The 25,759-nt window shown below is 40.0% G+C and overlaps 1 protein-coding gene across 2 annotated transcripts in view; it reads left to right on the top strand.

The window, feature by feature from the left end:
• Nucleotides 1-21,931, top strand: part of SDIR1 (RING/U-box superfamily protein) — a 102,841-nt gene extending 80,910 nt beyond the window's left edge. For both annotated transcript variants that reach the window (XM_089384415.1, XM_089384414.1), the window contains exon 9: nt 21,517-21,931. In XM_089384415.1, coding sequence (XP_089240541.1) covers nt 21,517-21,639 — 123 coding nt within the window. In that variant the 3' untranslated portion in view covers nt 21,640-21,931. The remainder of the gene's footprint in view (nt 1-21,516) is intronic.
• The last annotated feature ends 3,828 nt before the right edge of the window (nt 21,932-25,759 follow it).

The raw sequence follows: 25,759 nt of genomic DNA, 5'->3' as shown, positions 1-25,759 counted from the left end.
ACGCGTGAGAGAGATAGAGCCCAAAAACAATATATTTCGTCCTTCTAGCTTCTCCTTGACGTTTGCTCTTCTTCTTCTTGCTTCCCAACTACAAATCAAACTCTTTCTTGATAGATTGAACTTGTGAGTGAGCGTGCCACAAATGAAGTTGAACTGCTCCTTTCTATAACCTTCTCAAGGGGTCAAATTCCCTCCTTTAGGCCGACTTGATGATCCTAGGGCCGACTTGTACTCTTGGAGATTCTAGGACTTTTTAGACAAAAAATAATTCTTTTTATAATTTCAAATTGCCCAGAAGGGTCTTATAAACATGATGTTTATTCCGTTGATTCATGTCAATAAATCCTAAGACCTAACAAACCCTAGAAGCACGAAGAACATGCTTTTACCTGAAGACCATTGATAATGAACATGAAACCCATGCTTTAATAATATTAATTTTCTTTCTTCTTTTCTTGTTTGTTACGTAGGATACATATTGAAATGAGTACAACAATTATGAAGACCGAAACTAGTTACATTTATCAACAATTTCCTTAGGCTCATATCACTTCATTTCAATTTCATGTTCATTCACATGCTTTGATCTCATGCTTCATCTCATTTCATGTTAAGTTTCATTGGACATCTTATTTTGCTCCACACAATTCTTATTTTCCATGCTAAATGTGCTAGTTTAGTTTCATCTTGCTCATAGTAACAATCTAATTGCAATTTTCATTTCATTGTCCTTATATGATTAGAATAGTTTCAATTACATTGCAAGCTTTCTAATTTCAAGCTTATTAGTTTCATTTTTACTTGCAACTTGTCTCATTTGGAGCTTTTATTTGGAGTAATCTTTACATATTGAGCATATTGCAAGTTTATCTAATTTTCATCTCTTTCAACTTTTGCTAATTTCCACTTGCTTACTCACATGCATTAGTGCTTGATCTAAATTAGCTTATTGCAATTTCACTTACAACCTCACTTTGAGCAATTTGCAATCAACAAGTGGTTTTGCAATTTGTCACTTTAATTGGGACATTCTTTAGCAATTGCAATTCATCATTTTGCACTTCTAAAATTAACCTTCAAGCATAAGCTTGGTTTACAAACTTTTAGGAAATCTTCCTCAACTGTCAATTTCCCAAGATTTGAGTTTGGAGGTGTTACCGCTCAAACTAGCAGGGGATCCAAGGGGAATCCCTAGAGGGCAAATGCTAGGCCAAGGGCAACAAATGGAGTCTTAGCCCACTGTCACCTCAGCTAAGGCTCCCTTCTATTTACAGACTTTCACCGATGGGAGGAGACCCAGTATGTGTGGAGTCACCTATGAAGGATAAGTCAATGGATATGAGTGACCCAAATAACCCTTTCCCAGAATTTGAAGGATAAAGATTGCTTGCTTTGTAAGAAAGGTAATAAGTAATCTAGGGAAAGGACTAGGTTTATGGGATAAGACTTGTGAAGGAGTTTCCCAATACCTAAAATCCTTGTTAGAATTGGTATCCCAGATGGTTCTTGAGGAGTGGTCTTTCAAAGGAGTGGGACCACATGGGGCCAAGTAGACCCAGTCTAGGGTATGAAGAAGGAATGTAGAAACCAATGATATTTTTACCCTAGACAAGGTGGGGAAATGATCAAAGAAAATATAATTACTCAAAGATGTTGGTTTGACACTGGGAAGTGTTAGCCTTGGGGATGGCAGAGCAAGTTTTGGTCCCGGAGCTAGGGATTGGATTTTCTCCCAATTCCACCATCGGAATGTCTTCAAATTTGGAGGAGGCGTAGAGGAAAGGCCAGTGCAGGAGACCCTAAGAGATCAAATTTTTTTAGTGGCTAGCTTGTTAGGAAATTGATGCTTTAGGCACCCCAATGTGGCTAGACTTGGGAGAAGGTGAAAGAATAAGAGTTTTGGTGACCAGTAGATTAGTGCCTTAATCCTTGGGAGAATGGAGTCTATGTTGATTATGTGTAATATTTCTCGGTTCCCAGTCAAGGAGGCCTCAAAATTACTTAACAAACCGTCTAGGTCAAGTGAAAGCAATCTTGCAGCTTTTATACTTAAAATGCACAAGAGGAATGGCTTATCAAGGTCGGATTTTACGCCTAGGAGATTTTGCTGACACTACATTGCCCATATATGGAGAGAACATTATAATAGAGGCAATCGCTCAATATTAAGCAATAATTTGCATGCAACAATTAGACCTAAAACAACGAAAATCCCAATCGAGCATATATGACAAAAGTAACTAGAATAACATCAAAATTTCGTACTTACATGCAATAGAGTATATCTAACCATTCACAAATGACAATAAAGAAGCTCCAAGAGAAGATAGACCAATAACCATACATCAAAATTCATCCAAAAATGCTCCAATTCATCATCCAGAAAAAAATGCGAAATTCTCTAAAAAAGAGAGAGATCCAATCCAAAGTGATGATGATAAATGATCTCACCTCACTTGTATTTATACACATCTTAGGAGTTCGACTTAGCCTCCTTGGCCTACATAAGCCCCAAAAATAAAATAATGTGCTAATAATACATCCTTTTGGTGACAAACCCATCAAATTAGCTCATAATTGAAAAAGTAAGCCTCTCAAGAGGTCAAATAATAATCTATGCATGTCGTAGGGCCCCCTAAGAGGCCTAGTGAGGTCCATTGGTGCCACAATGAAGATTAGGACCCTCAAAAGCAGTGGACAAGGGGTTGGCCCCTTGTAATAACCTGTGGTGCTCCAAATGACATGTGGGGGCACACAAGTGTCCTCATGGGTCTCCAAACAAATCGAAGATGCCTGTAGGTTGCTTGCAAGGGCTAGGATGATAATGTAGGTGATGCCACATCATCATACAATCCTGGATCATCTGCCAAGTGTATGGTGTAGATTTGGGGTCAGCTGGGCATGATGGATCAGGTACATCCTCCTCGTCCAATAAGTGAACCACGAGCAATCTCTGAATGGCTGTAGGGATCCATGAAGTGCAATCTGCTGCTGTGGAGGCCCATGGCTTTCAACGCCCACCCTATATGTGCCAGTGTAGCCCTCTGGAGGATTAGGACCCCGAATAGGGATACCAAACCCAAATGGAAACCATTTGCAATCCTACATAAGATCCAATGCGTCCCCTAGCTTTCCAGTACAACAAGTCATTAGAGAAATCAAGTAAATAAGCTTACCTAATCATGGACCACAGGTGGGGACTTCATAATGGCCTGCCCCTCCATAATGGGCTTCGGGGTGTGCAAACGTCTCCTAAACTGAACCAAGTGCCCTATTAGGTGGTTTCTACTTTTAAAGGGGTTAATATGTTCAAGGTACATCCTTCAAAAGCGGTGGCATGTGACAGATAGGTGAATGAAGTAGGGGATGAGAGGGGGCAGCGTTGGGTCACATGCTGGGGTAGAAGGGTAGCTAATAAGAGGTAAGCCCACACTTGGGTTTATAATGTGTAGGAGGGAGTAACCGTGGTACATGAGGTGCCACAACCTTGATTTTTCCACCCTTCTTTATATGCCTTTTGCCTTTTTATGGTTTTCTTTGATTAACTGCTCGAGGCTTAAGGAGTTAGAGCATGATGTATAAGATATAGCAGTGAATTCCCCCTTTAAGGTGGGGTGGTTCATCACCCACCAGGGGTTGGGACAATCATGGGTTCCTATATGATGAATAAGGCTCATAGAACGTGTAGGAACTAGGGTGATGGTCATGATGATGGGGTAAAGCTCATGTATTGGCTTTTGCCCACGTGCTAATTGTTTTTTGTCGCGGCTATCTTTTGCATTTTGTGGTACTTTTCTTGTTAAATGTGGTCGTATATGCTTTTAACTTTCTTTTCAGTTGCATCAACCTTCAAGCTTCATTCCAGGCCATGACCCAAGGTGTGGGCAAGCAGAAGGGGCAAGCTAAAGCTAACCCTATGTGGACCCAATGGTGGGATGTGGACCTAGGTGGGAAATATGATGAATGGGGCAATAATGGATGGAAAGAGGGTAATATAATCGGATAAGGGAGCGGGACCACACAACCAAAATCAAGGTTTCTCATGAAATACCATCCCTGGAACCAAATGGTCAATAAAAGAGATCCCACGGGACTAGAATCCAATGTTAATTCCTAAAAGTGGTCTACGGGACAGAAGCACAAACCTAGCCCATTCTTTTTGCCAAATCCCCCCATTAATCCATGTCCAGAAGTGTCTATGATAAGCAAACTACAATACTCAATTTCAAAATGACAAGGCATACCTTTAGATTCGGGAGGCCCACCTTCAAACATACGATCATGGCAGATGGGTGAGGGACCACATGGCTGGCTTAGGTGGCGGAGAAATGGCACAATGAGCTAGCTGATGGCTGCAAGGGGCTGCTGGTTGCTGACTGAGGACCATCTTGGAGAAAAAATTTCTCTTAGGGATATTACCCACAAAATGGTGGGTAATAGGAGGAAAGGTAAAATGCATGACCTCGCAGTTCTCGTGTGGCCGAGTCCTTTGTAGGAATGAAGGCATGCAAGTTGTTTTGAAGAACTAGGTGGATATCATTAATGAAGTCTTGTGCTTCTCCATCCAAGCCTTCTTGCAACCACCTCGAGTCCTTACCAAGTTGAATGAATTGAGGGGAAGTAACATCCTAGAATAGGCACTTAACCAAAATCAACCAAGAACACTTTAGCACACAAACACCTTACAATTTTGAATGGTTCTTCTTGCATGCATTTGAAGTTGGCATCTCATTGAACATCTCACTATTTGAGCTCTTTCTCAAATACATGCAATATGTTTTGAAAGCACTTACACCTCTTTTATTTGCAAGTACTTTAATTTCATTCTTGTACCTTGTTTATGCTCATTTGGATCAAGTTTAAAGTTTTATATCATTGTTATATGTGAGCATATTTCCTTTTGTCAAAGTACAAGCAATATTTATTTGCAAGCTTTCAATTCTATTTAAGTGCTTTCCTTTCAAAGTTGTGCCATCATATCATAGTTTTGTGATTGGTTGTTCTAGCATTTGTCTTGCAACTTTTCATTCCGTTTGAATTTGTCCTCGGAATGCTGGCTTTCATGGATGAGATGATGCATTGGTGGAACCCTAGCTCCAGGGTTTGGTTTCCTTGAATGATGATCATACCCCCAATTTGTTGGAGTTTTTGAAGCAGTAGGTTTGTGAGTTTACCTTGGAGACCCTCGACATTGGATTCTCCTCGTTATGATGATTTTGTTGATATGTGGAGCATCTCGTGGGCCTTCACAATTTGCGAGATATGTCCTGTCAAAGTGAGTGCACCCAATTTGTGGGTGAATACTCCAAAGCTTGAATGATGTGGCAGTGCAATATTGGCTAGTCTATGGCACATTTCATTAGATGATTTAATCAAGGGACAAAGTTAATTGTTGAGGTTTTCTTTTGAGTGCCGTTTACCAAAAGATTAAGTCTCAAGTTTAATTTAATTATTATATTCAAATGGTCCAAAATAATTTTTGGCTACATAGATTTGAAATTTCAAAATTCAATATTCCCACCAAAACTTGAAGTCGGCTTGCCTATTCAAAAGGATACTAGACCCCTATAAAAATGATGCATGTTTCCCCTTCGGCTCTGCGGTATATTGACAGATTTGACGTGGAGGCAAAAATTGAAGGGTTTTGGCTTAGGTTTTTTCTGTTGATGGTTTATGGTCTACAATTTGGCTTGTTGTAGGTAACAAATGCTGTAGTCGAGTCGCATGCAATCAAATGCCCTACTGTAGCTCTCGGCCCTCTTGAAGGGCAGATTTCTGAGCAACGTATGATCAAATTTGATACGAGTTGTTGCCATCCCTGCGGTCTTTGTTTGGTTGCCCTTCTATGTTAATTCAGGACTCGCATTTATGTGATCTTCAGTGCTCTGTGGCCAGGAAAGTGGAATTTGCATGGTCTTAGGTTACAATCCTCGACCTCTTTAAAAGAATGTTTTCTCAAGATCTGTTGACTATAGTCTTGGTCAGATTAAAGCGGGTCCAGTGAAGCGGCATCAAGAACCTGTGTGATCATGTCTACCCCGACGAAGAAGTCTTATCAAATATGTCTGGAAGTTGCATCATAATTTACAGCTCACAATGCTCTGTGTCTCAGATTTATGACCTACTAATTAGAGCAATTTCTGCATAAGAAAATCTTTGATCTTGTAAGGCAAAGCGGTGAAGAAAGTTCACTATACAGTTTCTGCAAAACTTGAAGTTGACCTGAGCTCGTTCAGAGGTCTACACCTGCGGCCTTGTGGATTGTCTTATTTTGAGCTGCGGCCAATACATCTTGTGAAGGTTGGGTTTATTGTTTGGGATACAAATATTCTGAGGATGTATTTTGGCCTAAAAAAGTATATTAAGACACTCACCTGTGGTCCTTGTAGTTGAACTCCTGTGCAAAATTGCATGCAGTCCGAGCTACAAACAATGAAGCATTTATGACAATGTTGAAAAGTCTGTGGGATCTGTTTGTAGTATCGTATCACCACAGTATAGCCTGAACATATGGAAGCATTGAGTGAGATTGATTGTTGGTGTGTGCTTCTGAAGTTCGATTTCTCTAGCTACAATCTGGAGTAATGCATTGTCAAACATGAGATTGTATGGTTACCAATAAAGACTTAAAAATATGCTACAATAGAACATATGGATATTACCTGTAGTAGAGTTTGTAATGCTACATTGTTCTGCATAGTTGAGGAAGACAAGAATGAATGTGTATGACTGTAACTTGTACCTATTAAACAATAAGATTGTTTGACAGTGAGACTGTGAGAAAGTGATCTACAAGACAATGTGAACGTGACCTAAGTGATTGTACTAATCTTGATGACAGTGATGATACACTCTGTGTGACAATAACCTTTGGTATATAGCTGTGTCACCGCATTCGACGATTTTTGCGCTTGAAATTCGAAATTTGCTGAATCTGAAATCATTTCGAATAAATTCGATTCTTGTTTAGTGAATTTCAAATCAAACCCACATTGGATTGGAAACCGAACGTGAAGGTAAGTAAATTTGACGAGAACTGCACAAATTCATTGAATTTGAACCCTGACAGAGTAAAAAATAAAACGCAGAAAACCCTAGCCACCCATTCTACGTGATTTTCATTTCCCCAAGTCTAGAGCGAGATTTTAATCTTGTTTTCTCTATTGCACACGTAGACTCCAGGGGATAACGCTGGTTTTCTTACTACTGAGTCAGAGACACCATCATCCAGTGTCTCCATCATTGCTCAGTTCAGATTCATCTCCAAGTATGGATTGGGGATTAGATCACATGAACTGAGGGGTAAGGGTGGTGGATCATAATTTGCAATAACACACAAATATTTAATTAGTTGAGTCTCTTTAGTCATTACAGTTTGTAATGTGATAGATGGAAATCTACATAAATTTTATATGAAAAATATATGTTCAAATTTTAAATTTATATATATATATATTATCTCGAATTTAAGGTTGAATTTATTATTAAAATTTTGGCTCCTGAATTTTTGTTGAATTTCAAGGTTGTCAAATTTTGGCTCCTGCAGCAGTAACCTTTGTTTTGGTGTTTGTGATTATATCTCCTTGACAGTAATGCTGTATCTCTTTGACAATATCTCCTTGACAGAGATGTTGTAGCTTGTAGATAGTGAGATAGTGAGGTTGCATGATTGTGACTTATATATATATCTGTAGCTTGGAGGCATGACTGAGTTCATATAACCTTGACCTGTATATGACAACAAACTATATATGGCAGTGACTTTGATGTTGGATACAACAATGATCTATGTAATAGTGTGACAAAAATAAGACAGTGTGGTGAGTGATAGTGCATGACACTCTACAAAACATGTGAAGGCAGTATGGTAGTAACCTTGAATCATTGAGTGTGCTAACACTGAAATAGTGAGCTTGTTGACAGTCACCATAAGGCAGTGTAGTGACAGTACCTTGTAACCTTGATGACAATGATGTTTGGCCAGAATCCTTGTTCCTATGACGGTGATTGAAACCCTAGTTACAATGATGATTAGGACAATGATAGATGTGCTTATGATAGATGGCAGTGACCTTTTATATGTGACAGTGACCTAGTGGACAGTGAGTCAGTGACAGTGAGCTAGATGTGGCAGTGACTTTGACAGTGACAGTAAGACAATTGTAACAGTGTGCGCTGCAGTGGGTAGTAGTGCAGCAGTGGCAGCAGTAGCAGAGGCATCAATAGACAATAACAACAACGGATAGTAGCAGTGGACAGTTGGAACAATGGCAGCAGTAGTGGATAGTTGAAGCAGTGGCAACAGTAGTGGGAGTGACAGTGAAAAACAACAACAGTTGAAGTAGTAGATTGTAGTTAGGCCATTGTCCCTTGTACAGGAGCCAAAACCTTTAGGGAGCATTAACCACTTGGGGAGTCTTGTATTTCATTCCAAGTCAACTGGTAAATTTGTATGTACATCATACATAACAAAGCACTTGGTTACTGTGTACTATGATTTTGTTTCATGTGTTTTTTCTAATGCTCTGAATGTTTACAAAATAAACTAACCATCTGTAAAAATAAGGGAAATACTGATTCACCCCCCTTTCAGTATTTCCAACAATTGGTATCAAACCAGGTCCTTTTTTGAAGCTTAACCACTTGAAGGCAGATCCATAGCATTTAGAGTTGGTTGGTGGCAACTGTAATTGAAGATAAGATGGCTGCTAATCCTGAAGAAGATGTTAATTTCCTCAAAAGACAAACTTCAAAATGTCGAACAAGAGGCATTGAACATATTTATGTTTAATAAGCTTAGTGCAGAACATGAACAACTGAAGAAGTAGAATACGAAGCATTACGGTCACTGGAGATGGTCCATAGTTGAAATCACTCAGCTTCAAGATCAAATTAAGAAACAACAAACGCTAGAGAAGGATCATGAACTTGATGAAGCAAACAAGGAAGTGGATCACTTCAAAAGCCTGCTGCGAGAGGCAAACAATAGGGAAAGCATCTTGACAAACCAACTCACAGAAAATGAAAAGTCAAATAAATGGAACAAGTAGGATAAGTAACTTGGCAAACAAATCACCACCTTGAAGAGGGAACTCGAAGAAGCCAAAAGGATCGAGGAAGTTGTAAGAAGTCAAATGAAGCAGAAAGAAAAGGATTGTATGAAATATGAATAGGAAATTGTCACCTTGAGAGCAGAAGTGGATGAGCTAAATACAAAACTGAGGAGCTCATAGGTCTTGGATGACATTATCAATCGACAAAGATCGGCACTTATCAAGACAGGGCTTGGATATGTTGGTGAATCCTCATGCTGGAAGGATGAAGATGTCGAAGAGGAAGAGATGTCACATGACGAAGATGGAAAGAAGCCTCATGCCAGGGATGAAGAAAAACCACATGTCAAAGAAGAAAAGAAGACTCATGCCAAAAATGAAGAGAATCCCAAAGTCAAAGTTTTGCACAAATCAACCAACATTGAAAGCTGGAAGACAAATGCCTCAAGAAGTCAAGATGATGCATTCAAGACACCAAATCATAGAAGAGCATTTAGAAGTGGAGAACAACAAAGCCTTGGATATTCTCAAGGGCGAGACACTTTTAGAAGATCATCACCCTATACACCTAAGTATGTAGGCACATTTCATGGTTATTGCTATGCATGTTCTAACTATGGACATAGAGTTAGAGAGTGCAAGGAATATAGTAGGAGTAATGATAGAGGGTTTTATCAAAGCCCTAGAAGCAGATTTATTGGAAGGCAAGACAAAGTCCCATATGCCTATGACAACAAAAGCTATAACACCCTTGTTCCATTGATCTGATTAGATATTGAGTGCTACTTGTTACCCACCATTTTTTGGGTGATATCCCTAGGAGAAAATTTTCTCCAAGATGGTCCTCAGTCGGGAGTGAGCAGCCCCTTGCAGCCACCAACTAGCTCGTGGTGCCATTTCTCCGCCACCTGAGCCAACCATGTGGGCCCTCACCCATCTGCCATGATCGTATGTTTGAAGGTGGGCCTCTCAAACCTAAAGGTATGCCTTGTCATTTGGTAGTTGAGTATTATAGTTTTGCTTATCGTGAACACTTTTGGGAATGGATTTATGGGGGGATTCGGTGGAAATAGTGGGCTAGGTTTGTGCTTCTGTCCCCTAGACCTCTTTTGGATGTTACCCTTGGATGTTAGTCTCATGGGATCTCTTTTACCGACCTTTGGGTTTTAGGATGGTACTATATGGGAAACCTCGATTTTGGTTGCGTGGTCCCTCCCCCTCATCCACATACATTACTCCCCTTCCATTCATTATAACCCCATTCATTATTCTTCCCACCTGGGTCCACATTTCCCCACTGGGTCCACATAGGGTTGGCCTGCCCTTCCCCTTGCCCATACCTTGGGTCGGGCTTGAAATGATGCTTCGAAGGTTGATGCAGCTAAAAAGAAAAGTAAAAGCATAATTTGCCACATTCAATAGGAAAGTGTACCAAAAATGCAAAAGATGGTTGGGACAAACACATTTAGCACATAGGCAAAAGCCAAATGCATGAGCTCTACCCCATACCCATGGCCATCACCCTGGTTCCTATAGGCCCTAGATGAGCCTCCTTTATCATTCTGGAACCCATGATTGTCCCAACCCCTGGTGGGCAATGAACCGCCCTACCTTAAAAGGGGTATCCATTGCTATACCTTACACATCATGCTCTTATCCTTTGAGCCCCAAGCAGTTAATCAAAGAAAAATCATAAAAGGCAAAAGGCATATAAAGAAGGGTGGAAAAATCAAGGCCGAGGTATCTCGTGCACCACGATTTCTCCCTCCTATACATTATATACCCAAGTGTGGGCTTCCCTTTATTAGCTACCCTTGTACCCCGACATGTGGCCTAGGATTGCCCCTCTCATTCCCTATTCCATTCATCTCTTTATCACATGCCACCACCATTTGAAGGATGTACCTTGGACATACTATCCCCTCTAAAGGTAGAAACCACCTAATAAGATACTTGGTTAACCCCCTTTGGAGCTTGGAGACATTAGCACATGCCCAAGCCCACTATCGAAAGACATGCCATTATGAAGTGCCCACTTGTTGTCCATGATTTGTAAGCTCTTTAACTTGATTCATTTAAATAACTGGTTATACTGGAGGGCTAGGGGACGCATTAGATCTTATGTAGGATTGCAGATGGACTAAATTTTGGGTTTGGTCTCCTTATACAGGGTCCTAAGTTCTAACCCTCCAGAGGGCTACATTGGTACATGTGGGGTGTGTGTAGAGAGCCATGAGCCTCCACAACAGTAGACAACATTCCATGGATCCTCAGAGATGTTCAGAGATTGCTTGAAATTCACCTATTGACGAGGAAGATGCACCTGGTTCACCATGCCCAACCGGCCCCATAGTTGTACCATGCACTTGGCAGATGACCCAAGACCTGTATGCTGATGTGGCATCACTTACACCATCATCTGAGCCCTTGCAGATGGTCTACAGGCATCTTCGATCTATTTGGAGACCCATGAGGTTACTTGTGTGCCCCCACACCCATTGGGAGCACCACAGGTTTATTATTTGGAGAACAAGGGGCCAACCCCTTGTCCACTACTTTTGGGAGTCCTATTCATCATTATGGCACTTATGGACTTCATTAGGCTTCTTAGAAGGCCCAATGACATGTATTATTGATCATTCGACCTCTTGAGAGGCTTATTCTTTTGTTTATGAGCTAGTTTGGTGGGTTTGTCACCAAAAGTTAGTTATTTTGCACATTATTTTATTTTAGGGGCTAATGTAGGCCTAATTAGCTAAATCAAACTCATTAGAAGTGTATAAATACAAGTGATGTGAATTCATTTTGGTATCATCCCGTGTGGTCCCACAACTTTTTGAAGCCAATTTCACAAAGAGCACTTGGAAGCCAAGTTTCTTACAAGGATTTTAGGAGCGAAGAATCTTCTTGACAAATCATATACTCAAAACCCAAACCCTAGAATTCCCTTAAGCTATTCCTAGAGAGCCTTTCTTTTTTGTTAAACACACGTGGGCAGCAAGAGAATCTGAAGGATAAAACATGAGAATACATTTTTATTAACAAGAGATATACATTTATAGTACATGGTTTGACCGTTGGGTTCCACATCCCAAGGTCTCTTGGACTCCTTTTGTCTATTCGGCTTGCACACTAACCTATTGAGGATTAGGTGTCCAACATTCCCCCCCTTAATTCGAAGGGTTATTTATGAGTCCAAGGAGAGAGGTGTAATACAAAATGTGCAAAAATGCATGGCAGCACTAGGCTGAATGTGCTCTTTGAAATGTTGGTATAAAGGGTGGTGCTTTAAGGATGATCACCAACACTAGAACACGTAGTGCAGTTCCTGGAACTCTTCCAAAACTGGCAAGACGCTGAAGTCTTCTGCTAGAGGAAGTGCTCGTATTGTTTTGAAGATGGAAACCTTCAATCATGAAATGGAGGTCTCACCTTGCATAAAAGGGAGAACTTCAACCTGAAAAGGGAAGTCTCAACCTGTGATGGTTTAAGGATGACCAACAACTTTGGAATGCTTAATGCAATTCCTGGAAATCTTCCAAAACTGGCAAGAAGATGAAGTCTTTTGCTAGAGGAAGTGTCCCCAATTTTGTTCTTGGAATTCTTCCGAAACTGGCAAGAAGCGGAAGTCTTCTGCTAGAGGAAGTGCTCCTATTGTTTTGAAGATGGAAACCTTCAACCATGAAAGGGAGGTCTCACCCTGCATAAAAGGGAGAACTTCAACCTGAAAAGGGAAGTCTCAACCTGTGATGGTTTAAGGATGACCAACAACTCTGGAATGCTTAATGCAATTCCTGGAACTCTTCCAAAACTGGCAAGAAGATGAAGTCTTCTGCTAGAGGAAGTGTCCCCAATTTTGTTCCTGGAATTCTTCCGAAACTGGCAAGAAGCTGAAGTCTTCTGCTAGAGGAAGTGTCCCAGATTACCAACTGAAGGCATGCTCAGGGGCATCTTTGTCTCTGGCTACAACTTTGAATTTGGTATGGCAGGTTGTGGCTCAGGCTCACTTGATGTGACTTTGAAGCTTGTAGATGACCATCATTTCCCCCCCTGTCAGATACAAGGTGAGATGATGGAGAAAACTCAACTGCAAGACTGTTCAATATTTTGGAACAAGTTCTGACATGTGATTGGAATATCTTCTTGGCTGTTGATGCCCATTGCCAAGATGTGATCCATCCAAGATGAATCTTTGTTCTTGCAGGACGTTTGTTTTTGAAGCATCTGTTTGAAGAATGGGTGGTTTTATGATAGTGCTTACATGGATGAAGATCAAAACAGTGATCTTTCAAATGGCCAACTCGGTCACAGTGTTGGCATTTTACAATCTATTGTTGTTGTTGTCGCTATGGAAGAGGGGCAGAATCTGGAACATCTGGCGGTGAACTGTCATGAATGAATCTAGCACTCTGAAACTGAATGGGCTTTGAGTAGTCTGGAATATGAAAGGACAAGTCCTTCTCATATCGTAGACCAGTTCTGTGTTTGTTGTGGACGAGCTGTTCCCAAGGTTTGATGATGGGCTTGGGAAGTGCAGATTGAGTTTCTGCATCTGCATGTTCAACTGCTGCTTTATTGGGTACTAAATCTGAACCAACTGTAACATTATTGACTTGCTTCTGATGGGTTGCAGTCTCAATGTTCTGAACAAAAACATGTTCAGAATGACTCCTCTGTTTTAATTCTTCTTGCTGTAGCTGAGATTCGAGCTGCAAAAAATCAATTTTCTCTTGTGCATTTTGTAGACAGACCTGAATGTCTATGAGAGAAACTTTGTTGATTTTTAATGTATCATGAGTAGTAGACAATATGAGAGTTTTGAGGAACTCTAATACTTCATTGATTCTGGCCATTTTTTTTTCTTCAATGTCAGAATTACACCTTAAAAAACTGAACACAACTACTACTCAATGCAGAAAAGTAATATCACTCATAGTACACAGCAATATCCTTTATAAATGTGTAACAAATGATCAGTGTGCAACCAGCAAGCACCAATTACAATCCATTACATAAAAATGACCAGCGCTATGTTCTGATAATACAGACGACTAAACTTTTCTCCACAAAAGATTACTTTTATTTGTCAAAACAATCACAACGTTTATGTAGCCCACCAAACTCTTATGCAGCAGTCGAATCAAGGAATCAATGCATATATATGTAGACAAAAATTATAGTGAGTTTTAAATACAATGCCACACTGGGGCAGCAACAACTGCAAACTTGCTTGGATCCTTCAAATACTCCTTCACTTTCAAAGCAGAAATGATGGCTATCAAAACTTCAACAACTATAGCACCATGTCATGGACAGGACTTGAATGCTCATATATAAATACTTTGACTAGGGTACAAATCAATATTCTCTGATCTTGCCACTTTCTTCAAAGAAAACAATAGTCCATTGTAGGAAACCCAACCGGAACAACTAAGAGAAAACCACAGAGTCCTGAGTTTGTATGGTTTGGTCCACTTTAGTATTTTATCAAATAGTTTGTGTATCAAATGCTGTAGGTGCATTCCTTGTTGTTGGCTCATGTAAATACATAATATGCTGGGACAAATACTTGTGGAAGAACTTCAAAATATTAATTTGATATCAACTTTAGACCCAACAAGCATAAATAATACTAATAACACAAACTAATTCACTCTTCATTGAAATACATGTTCAGAATTTACACAATGATGTTGTAGATGCTAGCAGCCATTTAACTATTTTAATAGATAAAGGGGAGAGCTAGTACACAAACAAAATCTGATATATATATGCACTGTCTATGATGGCATTAACTCACAGTTTGCTTCAACATTGGCTACCTCTTCAACATATATCCGCACCTTAGTATAACCAACACATCCTCTTCTGAAATAGTGACCATGTTCAGAAAAGCCATGCAATATTGTTGAAGTTCATTCATCGGCGACTTCATCAATCACTCATGCCCAAAACTCATCTCATCATTCAATGTAGCATTCCAATGGACCATCTAGCACAGCTCTTGAAGAAATTTTAATGCACAACTAGCATGGTCTCCATGGACATTTCAACGCCCGGTAGGATCATGTAAACCACCTTTAAAAACCAAGAGAGACTGCATCTCCTGCTTCAAACAACCATGGACTACGCCAAAAACAGACGATAGAATACACAAAACAAGTATGCAACAATTGAAAATCCGAATGACAAAACTCAGTGTACCCTTTTGCAAAACACCAGCTATAATCCACCTCTCTTGCTGCAGGATCCATATTGCGTGCCTGATTTCGTCATTGTAGTCATTTTGTGTGGGTGATGGTTCTCTCACCTCTCGGGCTCATATAATTACATCATTGATATGGAAATAGAAACAGAGTCACAACTAAAAGCAAGACTTCATTGTAGGTAAGACCAGCTTTAGAGCGCTAAGTGGATTTAATTACTGACAGTCCACTTGACATAAAATTCCAACCAGATGCAGTGAACGGTGTTATATAATTTCATTACACAACACGGCGATGCGAATCAGGGCAAAGAGCATCACGCGGCGATGTGTCCAATCAGCGGAATTATCCAAACGCATTGTTCAACGATATTCACAAGACAGGCAATGGTAGGACAACGTTATGGAGTATCGTATATATATATATATATATATATATATATATATATATATATATATACATGGAGGGAGCAACGTGATATATATCAGCGTGGAGAGAGTTCTTGCGTACAGCGTATGCAAGATTTTCAAAGTATGTAATCTTTACACCAACACTAGGGTCGCCACAGGTGGGCTGAGGCCACTGCAAGAGATGGGTGGCGTGGATGTTTATCGGGCTACAACAGAAGAGGCGGAAATTCTTCCTCAATCATGGCTTGCTCCTCCGAGACTTGATTTCAATTCCCTGTTGACGTTTATTGCCAGGACTCAGGAGTGACTGCAATAATTGTTTTGTAATCCTTCGGCCTTCAAATTTTTACAGAATAATTCAGCTCAGGTTCAGGTTCATTGCAAAAGTAGCAATGATCGATTCATAATTCATAAAATTTATGAACAACGCAACAATGATCAGTGTTTCACTCTCTGTTCCAACGAGCCTCCACCATTCTATCAATTGCTGCCTTGTAATGTTGCTTCGGTGAAAGGTAATAACAGGCAATGGAGAGACTGGATAATAGCTTTGATTACGCCCAAGAATCGTGCGCGGAACAAGGAAAGAATATGGAAACCCTTGTGCCTAAATTAGAAATATCAACGCAGAAATCAATTATAGGCAAACGGATAAGGTCAAAGCAAGCACGGGTGAACGAGGAGAGTTGCACGGGCGAACAAATAATATCTTCGTTGGGGTCGCGCTTGAAATTCTCGAAAGAAATGCTCACACTGAACGGGAGGCAAAGCCAAATTCAATCCACAAATCGGAACGACAGTCCTTAATCAGAAAATAGTGAACGATGAGGAGATAGAGCATTCAATGCACCACGCGGGTTTTTGGCTTATATCGTAGTGTCATTGTAGCTCGATAGGGCTTTTAAATTCAGCGGTTGAAAGGCCATAAAAATGTACGCAGTACAGTTGCAGCAAATTGCCTAGCAGCAAGCCGACGCTGTTCAGTCAGACCAACAATTGTAGAAGAGCATTCAATGCACAGAAAATAGGGACAGAGGTTATAATTAATGAAATGGCCAGACGAACAATGGACGTTGCAAAGAAAGAGCACTGACAATTGCAGAGAATGACCAAAAATGAGAAAATGCGTTTTTGACAGAGGCCAAATTAGTGGAGCGTTAGGTCATGCAGGCAATTAGAGCACTCAAGTTCTGGCAAGTAGGATAGAGCCAATAGAGAAAAACTGACAAAACCAGGGCTCAAATTGGAGTAGGGTCAGAATTCGCCCGCTCTGATACCATGTTAAACACACATGAGCAGCAAGAGAATCTGAAGGATAAAACATGAGAATACATTTTTATTAAAAAGAGATATACATTTATAGTACATGGTTTGACTGTTGGGTTCCACATCCCAAGGTCTCTTGGACTCCTTTTGTCTATTCGGCTTCCACACTAACCCATTGAGGATTAGGTGTCCAACAATTTTCCTTTCAATTCAAGCAAGCCCTATATCTGAGCCTCTCTTGTGAATAGGCTTTTAGGATCACCTCTCATCCTATCATTGATCCATTCAAATTCGTGATCCTTATTGTATCGGGTCTCCTCCCATCAGTGAAAGTCCGTAAAGAGTAGGGAGCCTTAGCCAAGGTGACAGTGGGCTATTGCTCCATTGCTACCCTTGACCTAGTGATAACCCTTCAAGGATCCCCTTTTAGGTCCCCTGCTAGTTTGAGCAGTGACACTACCTATGTCACAACTTTGGCCATTTTGCACGAGATTGTAGAAGCAACTTGATGTGGAACTCACACCACCAGGAAGGAAAGCCATTCGCCAAACAAGAAGACACGACCATTAGGGTTTGGTAAAGAAAACATGTTTCACAATAAATTCTTGCATAATTGGAAGATGCACATAGATAAGGGAGGCCTGAAGGAGAGAATTTTGTCAAGGGGAGCCCATGTAATGGAAGAGATGATGCAGCAGGAAAGCACATTGTTAGAGGGAGCCTGTGTAATGAGAGAGATGATGTAGTGAGAGCACATTGTCAGGGGAACCATATCAAAAGGAGATATCATCAAGGACGTGTGAACCACCCTTTGCCATTGATGTCAAAGGGGGAGAGAATTTGGAAAGGATCGAAGAGAAGGAGCATGAAGTTAATAGGAGCTTATGCAGCACACCATGTGATGATTGGTGTGTTGACATCAATGACAAAGGGGGAGATTGTTGGGTATATTGTCATTGATGTCAAAGCGGGTGTAGCAAGTGCAGGATGTTGTCATGGATGTCCTTGGTATGTTGGCTGTCATGGATGAGATGATGCATTGGTGAAACCCTAGCTCTAGGGTTTGGTTTCCTTGGAAGATGAACGTACCCCACATTTATTGGAGTTTTTGAAGCAGTAGATCAATGAGTTTACCTTGGAGACCCTCGTCATGGCGATTCTGTTGATGTGTGGAGCATCTCGTGGGCCTTAACGGTTTGAGAGATATGTCCAATCAAAGTAAGTGCACCCAATTTGTGGGAAAAAACCCCAAAGCTTGAATGATGTGGCTGTTTAATATTGGCTAGTCTACGACACGCTTTATTAGATGATTTAATTAAGGGACAAAGTTAATTGCTGAAGTTTTTTTTTGCTTTTTTCGGGGGACCTTCATCAAAAGATTAAGTTTCAAATTTAATTTAATTATTATATTCAAATGGTTCAAAATAAATTTGGCTCCATAGATTTGCAATTTCAAAATTCAATATTCCCACCAAAACTTGAAGTTGGCCTGCCTATTCAAAAGGATACTCGATCCCTATAAAAATGATGCATGTTTCCCCTATATGTGTAGCAAAAAGTGATTCAATCTCTCTGTATCAATCTCTCAACTCTGTGGTATATTGACAAATCTGATATGGAGGCAAAAATTGAAGGGTTTTGGCTTAGGGTTTTTCTGTTGAGGGTTTATGGTCTACAATTTGGCTTGTTGCAGGTAACAAATGCTCTAGTCCAGTCACATGCAATCAAATGCCCTACTATAGCTCTCAGCCCTCCTGAAGGGCAGATTTCTGAGCAACGTATGATCAAATTTGATATGAGCTATTGCCGTCCCTGCGGTCTTTGTTTCATTGGCCTTCTATGTTAATTTAGGGAACACACATTTATGTGTTCTTCAGTGCTCTGCGGCCAGGAAGGTGGAATTCGCATGGTCTTAGGGTACAGTCTCTGACCTCTTTAAAAGGGTGCTTTCTCAAGATTTGTTGACTACAGCCTCCACCCAGATTAAAGCGGATCCAGTGAAGTGGCATCAAGACCCTGTGTGATCAGGTCTACCCTGAGGAAGAAGTCTTCTAAAATATGTCTGGAAGTTGCATCATACTTTACAGCTCACAGTGCTTTGTATCTCAGATTTGCGACCTACTGATAAGAGCAATTTCTTCATAAGAAAATCTTTGATCTCGTAAGGCAGAGCTGTGAAGAAAGTTTGCTATATAGTTTCTAAAAAACCTGAAGTTGACCTGAGCTTGTTCAAAGGTTTACACCTGCGGCCGTGTGGATTGTCTTATTTTGATCTGTGGACAATACATCTTGTGAAGGTTGGGCTTATCGTTTGGGCTACAGATATTCTGAGGATGTATTTTGGCCTAACTGAAGTATATTAATACACTCACCTGTGGTCCTTGTGATTCAACTCCTATGCAAAATTGCATTCAGTCCGAGCTACAAACAATGAAGCATTTATGACAGTGTTGAAAAGTCTGCAGGATCTGTTTGTAGTATCTTATCATCTTTGCTTGAGGGCTTCCAAGGGACAGAGCTAGTAGTCAAGACTCTCACCATTTGACTTCTCTGTATACACCACAGTATAGCCTGAACATATGGAGGCATTGAGTGAGATCGATTGTTGGTGTGTGCTTCTGAAGTTCGATTTCTGTAGCCGCCATCTGGAGTAATGCATTTTCAAACATGAGATCGTATGGCTACCAACAAAGACTTAGAAATATGCTACAGTAGAATATATGGATACTACTTGTAGGAGAGTTTGTAGCGCTACATTGTTCTGCATAGTTGAGGAAGACAAGAATGACTGTGTATGACTGTAACTTGTACCTATTAAACATTAACCTTGAAGACAGTGAAACAGTGACCATGTTAACTGTAAAACAGCAAGCTTGTTTGACAGTGAGACCGTGAGAAAGTGATCTACAAGACAATGTGAACACGACCTAAGTGACAATACTAATCTTGATGACAGTAATAACACACTTTGTGTGACAGTAACCTTTAGTATACAGTAAACCTGGCAGTAACTTTTGTATTGGTGTTTGCGACTGTATCTCCTTGACAGTAATGTTGTATCTCTTTGACAATATCTCCTTGACACTGATTTTGTAGCATGTAGATAGTGAGATAGTGAGCTTGCATGATTGTGACTTATATATATCTGTAGCTTGGAGGCATGACTGAGTTCATATAACCTTGACTTGTATATGACAACAAACTATATATGGCAGTGACTTTGATGTTGGATACAACAGTGATCTATGCAATAGTGTGACATAAATAAGACATAGTGTGATGAGTGACAGTGCATGACACTCCACAGAACATTTGAAGGCAGTATGACAGTAACCTTGAAGCGGTGACTGTGCTAACAGCGAAACAGTGAGCTTGTTGACAGTGACCATACGACAGTTTAGTGACATTATCTTGTAACCTTGATGACAGTGATGTTTTGGCCAAAATCCTTGTGCTTATGACAGTGATTGAAACCCTAATGACAATGATGATTAGGAGCCCAAACCTTCAGGGAGCATTATTTGCTGGTAAAACCCCTTGGGGAGTCTTGTACTGCTTTCCAGGTCAACTGTTAAATTTGTACGTGCATCATACATAACAAAGCACTTGGTGAAAAACAAGAATAATTAGCTAAGTGAAAAAACAATCTAGGGTGGACTCACTTGATGACCGGGTCCCAAGTCGCTAAGCCTGTTACAAAAAAATTCATCATGCTAGCAACATTTAATACAATTTCCTGCAGGGTTGCGGAATTTGAGAGAGAGAGAGAGAATGTAGAGAGAGGAGAGAGAAAGGGTTACAGATACTCTGTTGACTTCTGAATTTCTGAAAATTGTGCCTTGTACATTGGGCTATAGGGTCTTCAGATTCTGCTAGGTGCAACTTAGCAGATAACACCTCCATGTTTCTCTTTTGCTTGTCACCACTGAGCTTTTTATCTTTAGGGCATGGCATTATGCTAGGGTTTCAGACCCCCAATATTACAGGATAAGATCATAATTAGTAACCTTTGACAGTATTCCGATCATTAATGATCTCCTGGAAATTGCTAGAGTAATCATGGCCATCATTTATTTGGGCCTTCCTGAAACCAATCCTCCAGCTGCTTTTGGGAGCCCTGCGCTATTGATTTTGAGATTGTTCCACCATATTCACAGAGTGTCTTTTCCTACCTTTATTGGGGTTCTGACCTACATTGGGCTTGATAATTCTATTCCTTCTCAGTCTAGGATTCAGAGTGCTTTCTTGCTTGTTGCTGGGGATTCAATAGCTTCTGCCAGGCTGTTTGATTCAATTTGATCCTCTTCAAAGTTCAATGTCTTCAGGAGATTTCTCCTTAAGAAGTTACCTCCTTTGAGAAAGAGACAGAGGATCCAGGAGCCAGCTTTGAAGTTTCACAACATCTTCATTTATGTACATTCTTGGTTGAAAAATAGACTGATGTAATTACCACGACATGTTATGTGTGTTTCTATCTTAACTTTACTGCTTTTGGACAAACCGATTATATATTCAGTGTACTGACAGTTAGATTGTATTTTCATTAAATTGAAGTTGACTTTATTTCTATATTATTTGCAGTTCCATAGCTCGTGCATCGATCCATGGTTGCGACAACAGGCAACTTGCCCAGTCTGTAAGTTCAAAGTTGGATCTGGTTGGCAGGATGCTTCAGAAACAAGCAATGGTGCATATATGGTTTAATTTCCACCTGATATTTTGAAAGATCCATTAAGTTGTACAGTCACGACCCCTTTCATTTTTGTCAACAAGATTAAAATGGCAATTAGAAAAATGACGAATAATGCCATAAAAAATATTAGTAGTCAGAATTCGGCATGTTTTTAACCCAGTATTCAAGATTTATTCCCTTTGTATTTGTTAGATTTTTCTTGTGCCTATAAAATTACATATTTATGTGTTGTATAATCAAAATTATGTTGTCCTTTTGCTTATTCTTTTACTATATGCATATTTAATATTACACACTTTTTTAGCTCGTGTTTTCATTATCGAGTGTCATTCTCCTTTTACAGTGTTACTCTCAAGTTTTGTTAAAAGATAATTATGTATCAACCATTGGATGCTTTCTTACTTATTGTATTAAGGGCCCCACAGGAAATTTTTGGATTTTTGACAGTGTTGCTAGTTGCTTTATTGTGATTGATATTAAGATTTCTATGTTTAGTAGGCTTTAAAGTTTGCAGATTTAAAGAGACCAGTATCAAAGAATGCTGATATCAGGATATGCATGCAATTGCGAACCTGAATCATAATAGACTATAAGACACATGAATATTATAATAAGTTTTATTGCTGCCCTTACCTTCCTATGAAACAAAAATTGTAAATATCAGTTTCTAGTTGAGAAAACTTATTTCTCAGGTGCAATAATTATTGTTTATCTTGTTACTGTCACCTTTTGGTCTTTGATATGAAGATTTTTAATGATTACACGTTTTTATGCATTATTACTAATAAGGCTTGTATGTAATTGATGTGATTCAGACTGTTGCAGCATAATATTTATGGTTCCTTTGTTGGAAATTCAGTTGAAAGATTGAATTTTATTCATGATAATTACTTGTTCCATTTTAAGCATTTTTATTCATTAGGTCATCAAGCAATTATACAAATACAATGCACAAAAGGATCACCGGAGTATGTTCTCCATCGGACTATTTCCCTCAAGGAAATGTCTGTTCACCAGACCATTCTTTATCCAAGTCCATGTACTTGACTTAGTGTGTTAATCCTAATCTGTCACAGTACATGACTCGAGAATGTTTGTCCAAGATGCTTATCCAATCCACCATTCCCATTATCCATGTCCATGTATTTGTCTTAGGGTATTAATCCTAATCCGTTACAATACATGACACAAGGAGAACCATGTGTCCAACCAAACTCCCTCTCAACTTGGGAGAAAAAATCTATTCTTTGTTCCTCTCAAACATGGAGGAGATATCTACAAGCCTAAGCTTGTGTTGGAAGCAGTGTTGATAATATTGACGATATTTTGTGAAATATCGTGAATATTGCACGATTTTCAGGCAAACGATATTTCAGTAGGTAAATATCATGATATTTTCAGTTTTGAAAATATCACAATATTTTGAAAATCTTGGCAAAAATGCCATATTTGAAAATCTCTGCTAAATATCATTATTTCTTTATATGTTCAAAAATTTGAAACAAAATGTTTTTGTTTGTTTGTTTAATAATTGGCTGATATTTTTCGATATTTTCACCGATATTGCTGAAAAGATGTTTTCAGGACCATGGCCGATATTTTGCCGAGAATGATATTATCAACACTGGTCAGAAGTACTCATACTTTCCTTACATCAGCTACCTGTTCTTCTGTGGAGATTTGTTGTAGTTTCTCGGCTCCTATTAGCACCATGCTCTTGAATCTTCCATGAAGGCGGGGTTCTCGACAAGCATCTTTGATCATTACAAAGTATCATGGTTGAATCCAACATGTCATCAAATAATCCATTTGAACAATTTATGGAGCCAAAACTGCTTTTCATCTAATAAGACAAATTGCTAAATCTTTTGTCTCTCTTCTACTTTGAAGAAGACCAGACTTAGGACTTGGAGGATGTCCTCTTATCACTAAAGATGACTTCTCTGCAACTCGATGAACTAGGGAACAAATGACAACCCTCTTATCACCAACCTTCCGCTCTTGAAGTCAATGGTCTAGGGCCCAAACCACTTGTCCACTAACAACCTTGTTGTCCTTTACAAGGGATTGTACTTAGGGCACAACAAACAACTGCTAACAGCCCTCTAGAACCTGTTCATAAGCTTCTCCTAACTCTATCCTGTTACCCACCACCAATGGGTGACCCCATAGGAAAATTTGTCTCCTAGATTTGTCTTCAGCTGGCAGCTAACAACCCCTGATAGCCACTAGTGTAGCTGATGTGCCTGTTGATTTCTGTAGCATCGAATGTGCTCTTGCCTTGAGATTTTGCAAAGAGGCTAAGACACATTCATTCTCCAATAACCAAAAATCGTTTGGGAAAATTCCACCTAGAGATGGTTTAATTAAAATAATTCACTTTTTTAAATGGTTCCCTAAGTCTAAACTTAGGAAATCTGGTTAATTAAAGGGTGTTAAATTTTAATTCAATCAAGTGTGAATCTTCTAGAAGACTAGGATCAACTCCTAGTTAATCCTAGCCGTTGATTATGTTTTAATCTTGGCCTTTGGAGCTCCAACAAGAGATTATAAGGAGTTCGATAGGCACTTGGAGAACACATCGATGAGAGATCAAAGATTGAATTTCTCAAGAGTAGTAGCGTTGAGTTGCCGGAGTGAGATCGAGTGATCTTTTTGCAGTGAGGGGTAGGGATAGTAGTCGGGAGGAGAGTTTTCCAGATCCGGAGAGTGCATAGCAGAGAGGGCATAGAGCAGTTCAGTGAGGTAGCATAGTGCAATGCAGAGGCAATGCAGAGCTTCAGAGGGAGTACAAAATCTAGCTGGGAGATTCGAGTTCCAGTGCCAGAAGCCGGGGTGTGAGATCGGAGGGCCAGAAGGTCGAATTTCTAGACTACAAGAGTTCAGCAGAGGAGGTGACGCAAAGCCCAGCGAGTGTGATGCATATTTGTGTAGGATCGAAGTAGAGGCAGCGTGGGGCGAGCCAACCAGCCCCTGATCAGTGTCGGATCTCCCGAATTAGTGTGAGACTTTTCTCACTAACTCTTTGCCAACATTTCTCTGTATCATATAGCCAGTTTGTGCATCCAATGATTTGTACTCAGATTTATAATGCATAATAATTAAAACCCTCAGCTGTTGCACTGATTTTCCCACATTGGGTTTTTTCGGGGACATTGTCCAAAAACAACTCTGTTGATGTGTGTTTATTTCTCTCCAGTGCAATATTTAGTTTCCACAGTATTTTATTTTGTGTAGTTTGCAGTGTATGTATTTCAGTATTAGCCGTAGAAAACTGCAAGTAACTTGTTCAATAACAAGTAGGTGAAATATTACCAGTTTGCTGCAATAGGAATCAAGTAACCGATTTTCAGCATGGTATCAGAGTACATATCGTGAGCAGAAGAGCTCAATTGCAGAAAGGAAGAGGGAGTTCGAAATTATTGCAGAGGCAGCAATTCGAAACCCAGAGGCAACGCAGTCCTTGGGCCAAGGAGGTCGAAGTTGAGGAGAAATCGATTTCTCTGAGTGCGTCGACAGAGAAATTTGATTTCTAGATCGAAGCTTTCCAGAGGCAGAAGGGAGCAACGTATTTTCCTTGCAGAGCAGATCTTCAGCTGGGACGTATATATTTTGCAGCATTTGCTGGCAGAATAGCGTCAGGAGGAGAGAATAACACATACTGAGGGAATTTCTTCCTTAGAGGACTTCCAGCCAAGAAGTTTGAATTTTTCTAGCAGAGCAAAGTAACTGGGCAGCAACTGTGCAGAGGAGAAGAGGGAGCAGTTCGACTTTTTCAGGAGAGATGGCATCAACTGGGTTGAGAGATCGGTTGGACGAAGCCTCCAACTATGTGATCTGGAAGGTTAGGATCTCCTGCCTTTTAAATGAGCATGATCTCAAAACTTATGTCAATAGTGTGGTAGTTGTACCTGCCAATGCAGATCCACTCGAGAAGTACAAGGCTGAGATGGTGAAGACTAAGAGGATCATTCTCGACGGGGTTCGAGATCATGTAGTATCCCATATAGCTAGGAAGGATATTGGCCGACAGATGTGGGAAGCCTTAGCTACGTTGTACGAGGGATCTTCTGAGCAGCGGAAGATGTACTTGGAAGAGAAGTTGAGATTCACGAGGATGCAGAAAGGGGG

This window comes from Pinus tabuliformis, chromosome Q, assembly GCF_031772625.1.
Source record: "Pinus tabuliformis cultivar Carrire ecotype Pingquan chromosome Q, CPIR1, whole genome shotgun sequence".
Lineage (NCBI taxonomy): Eukaryota > Viridiplantae > Streptophyta > Pinopsida > Pinales > Pinaceae > Pinus > Pinus tabuliformis.
This window is presented reverse-complemented; position numbering and strand designations above follow the sequence as displayed.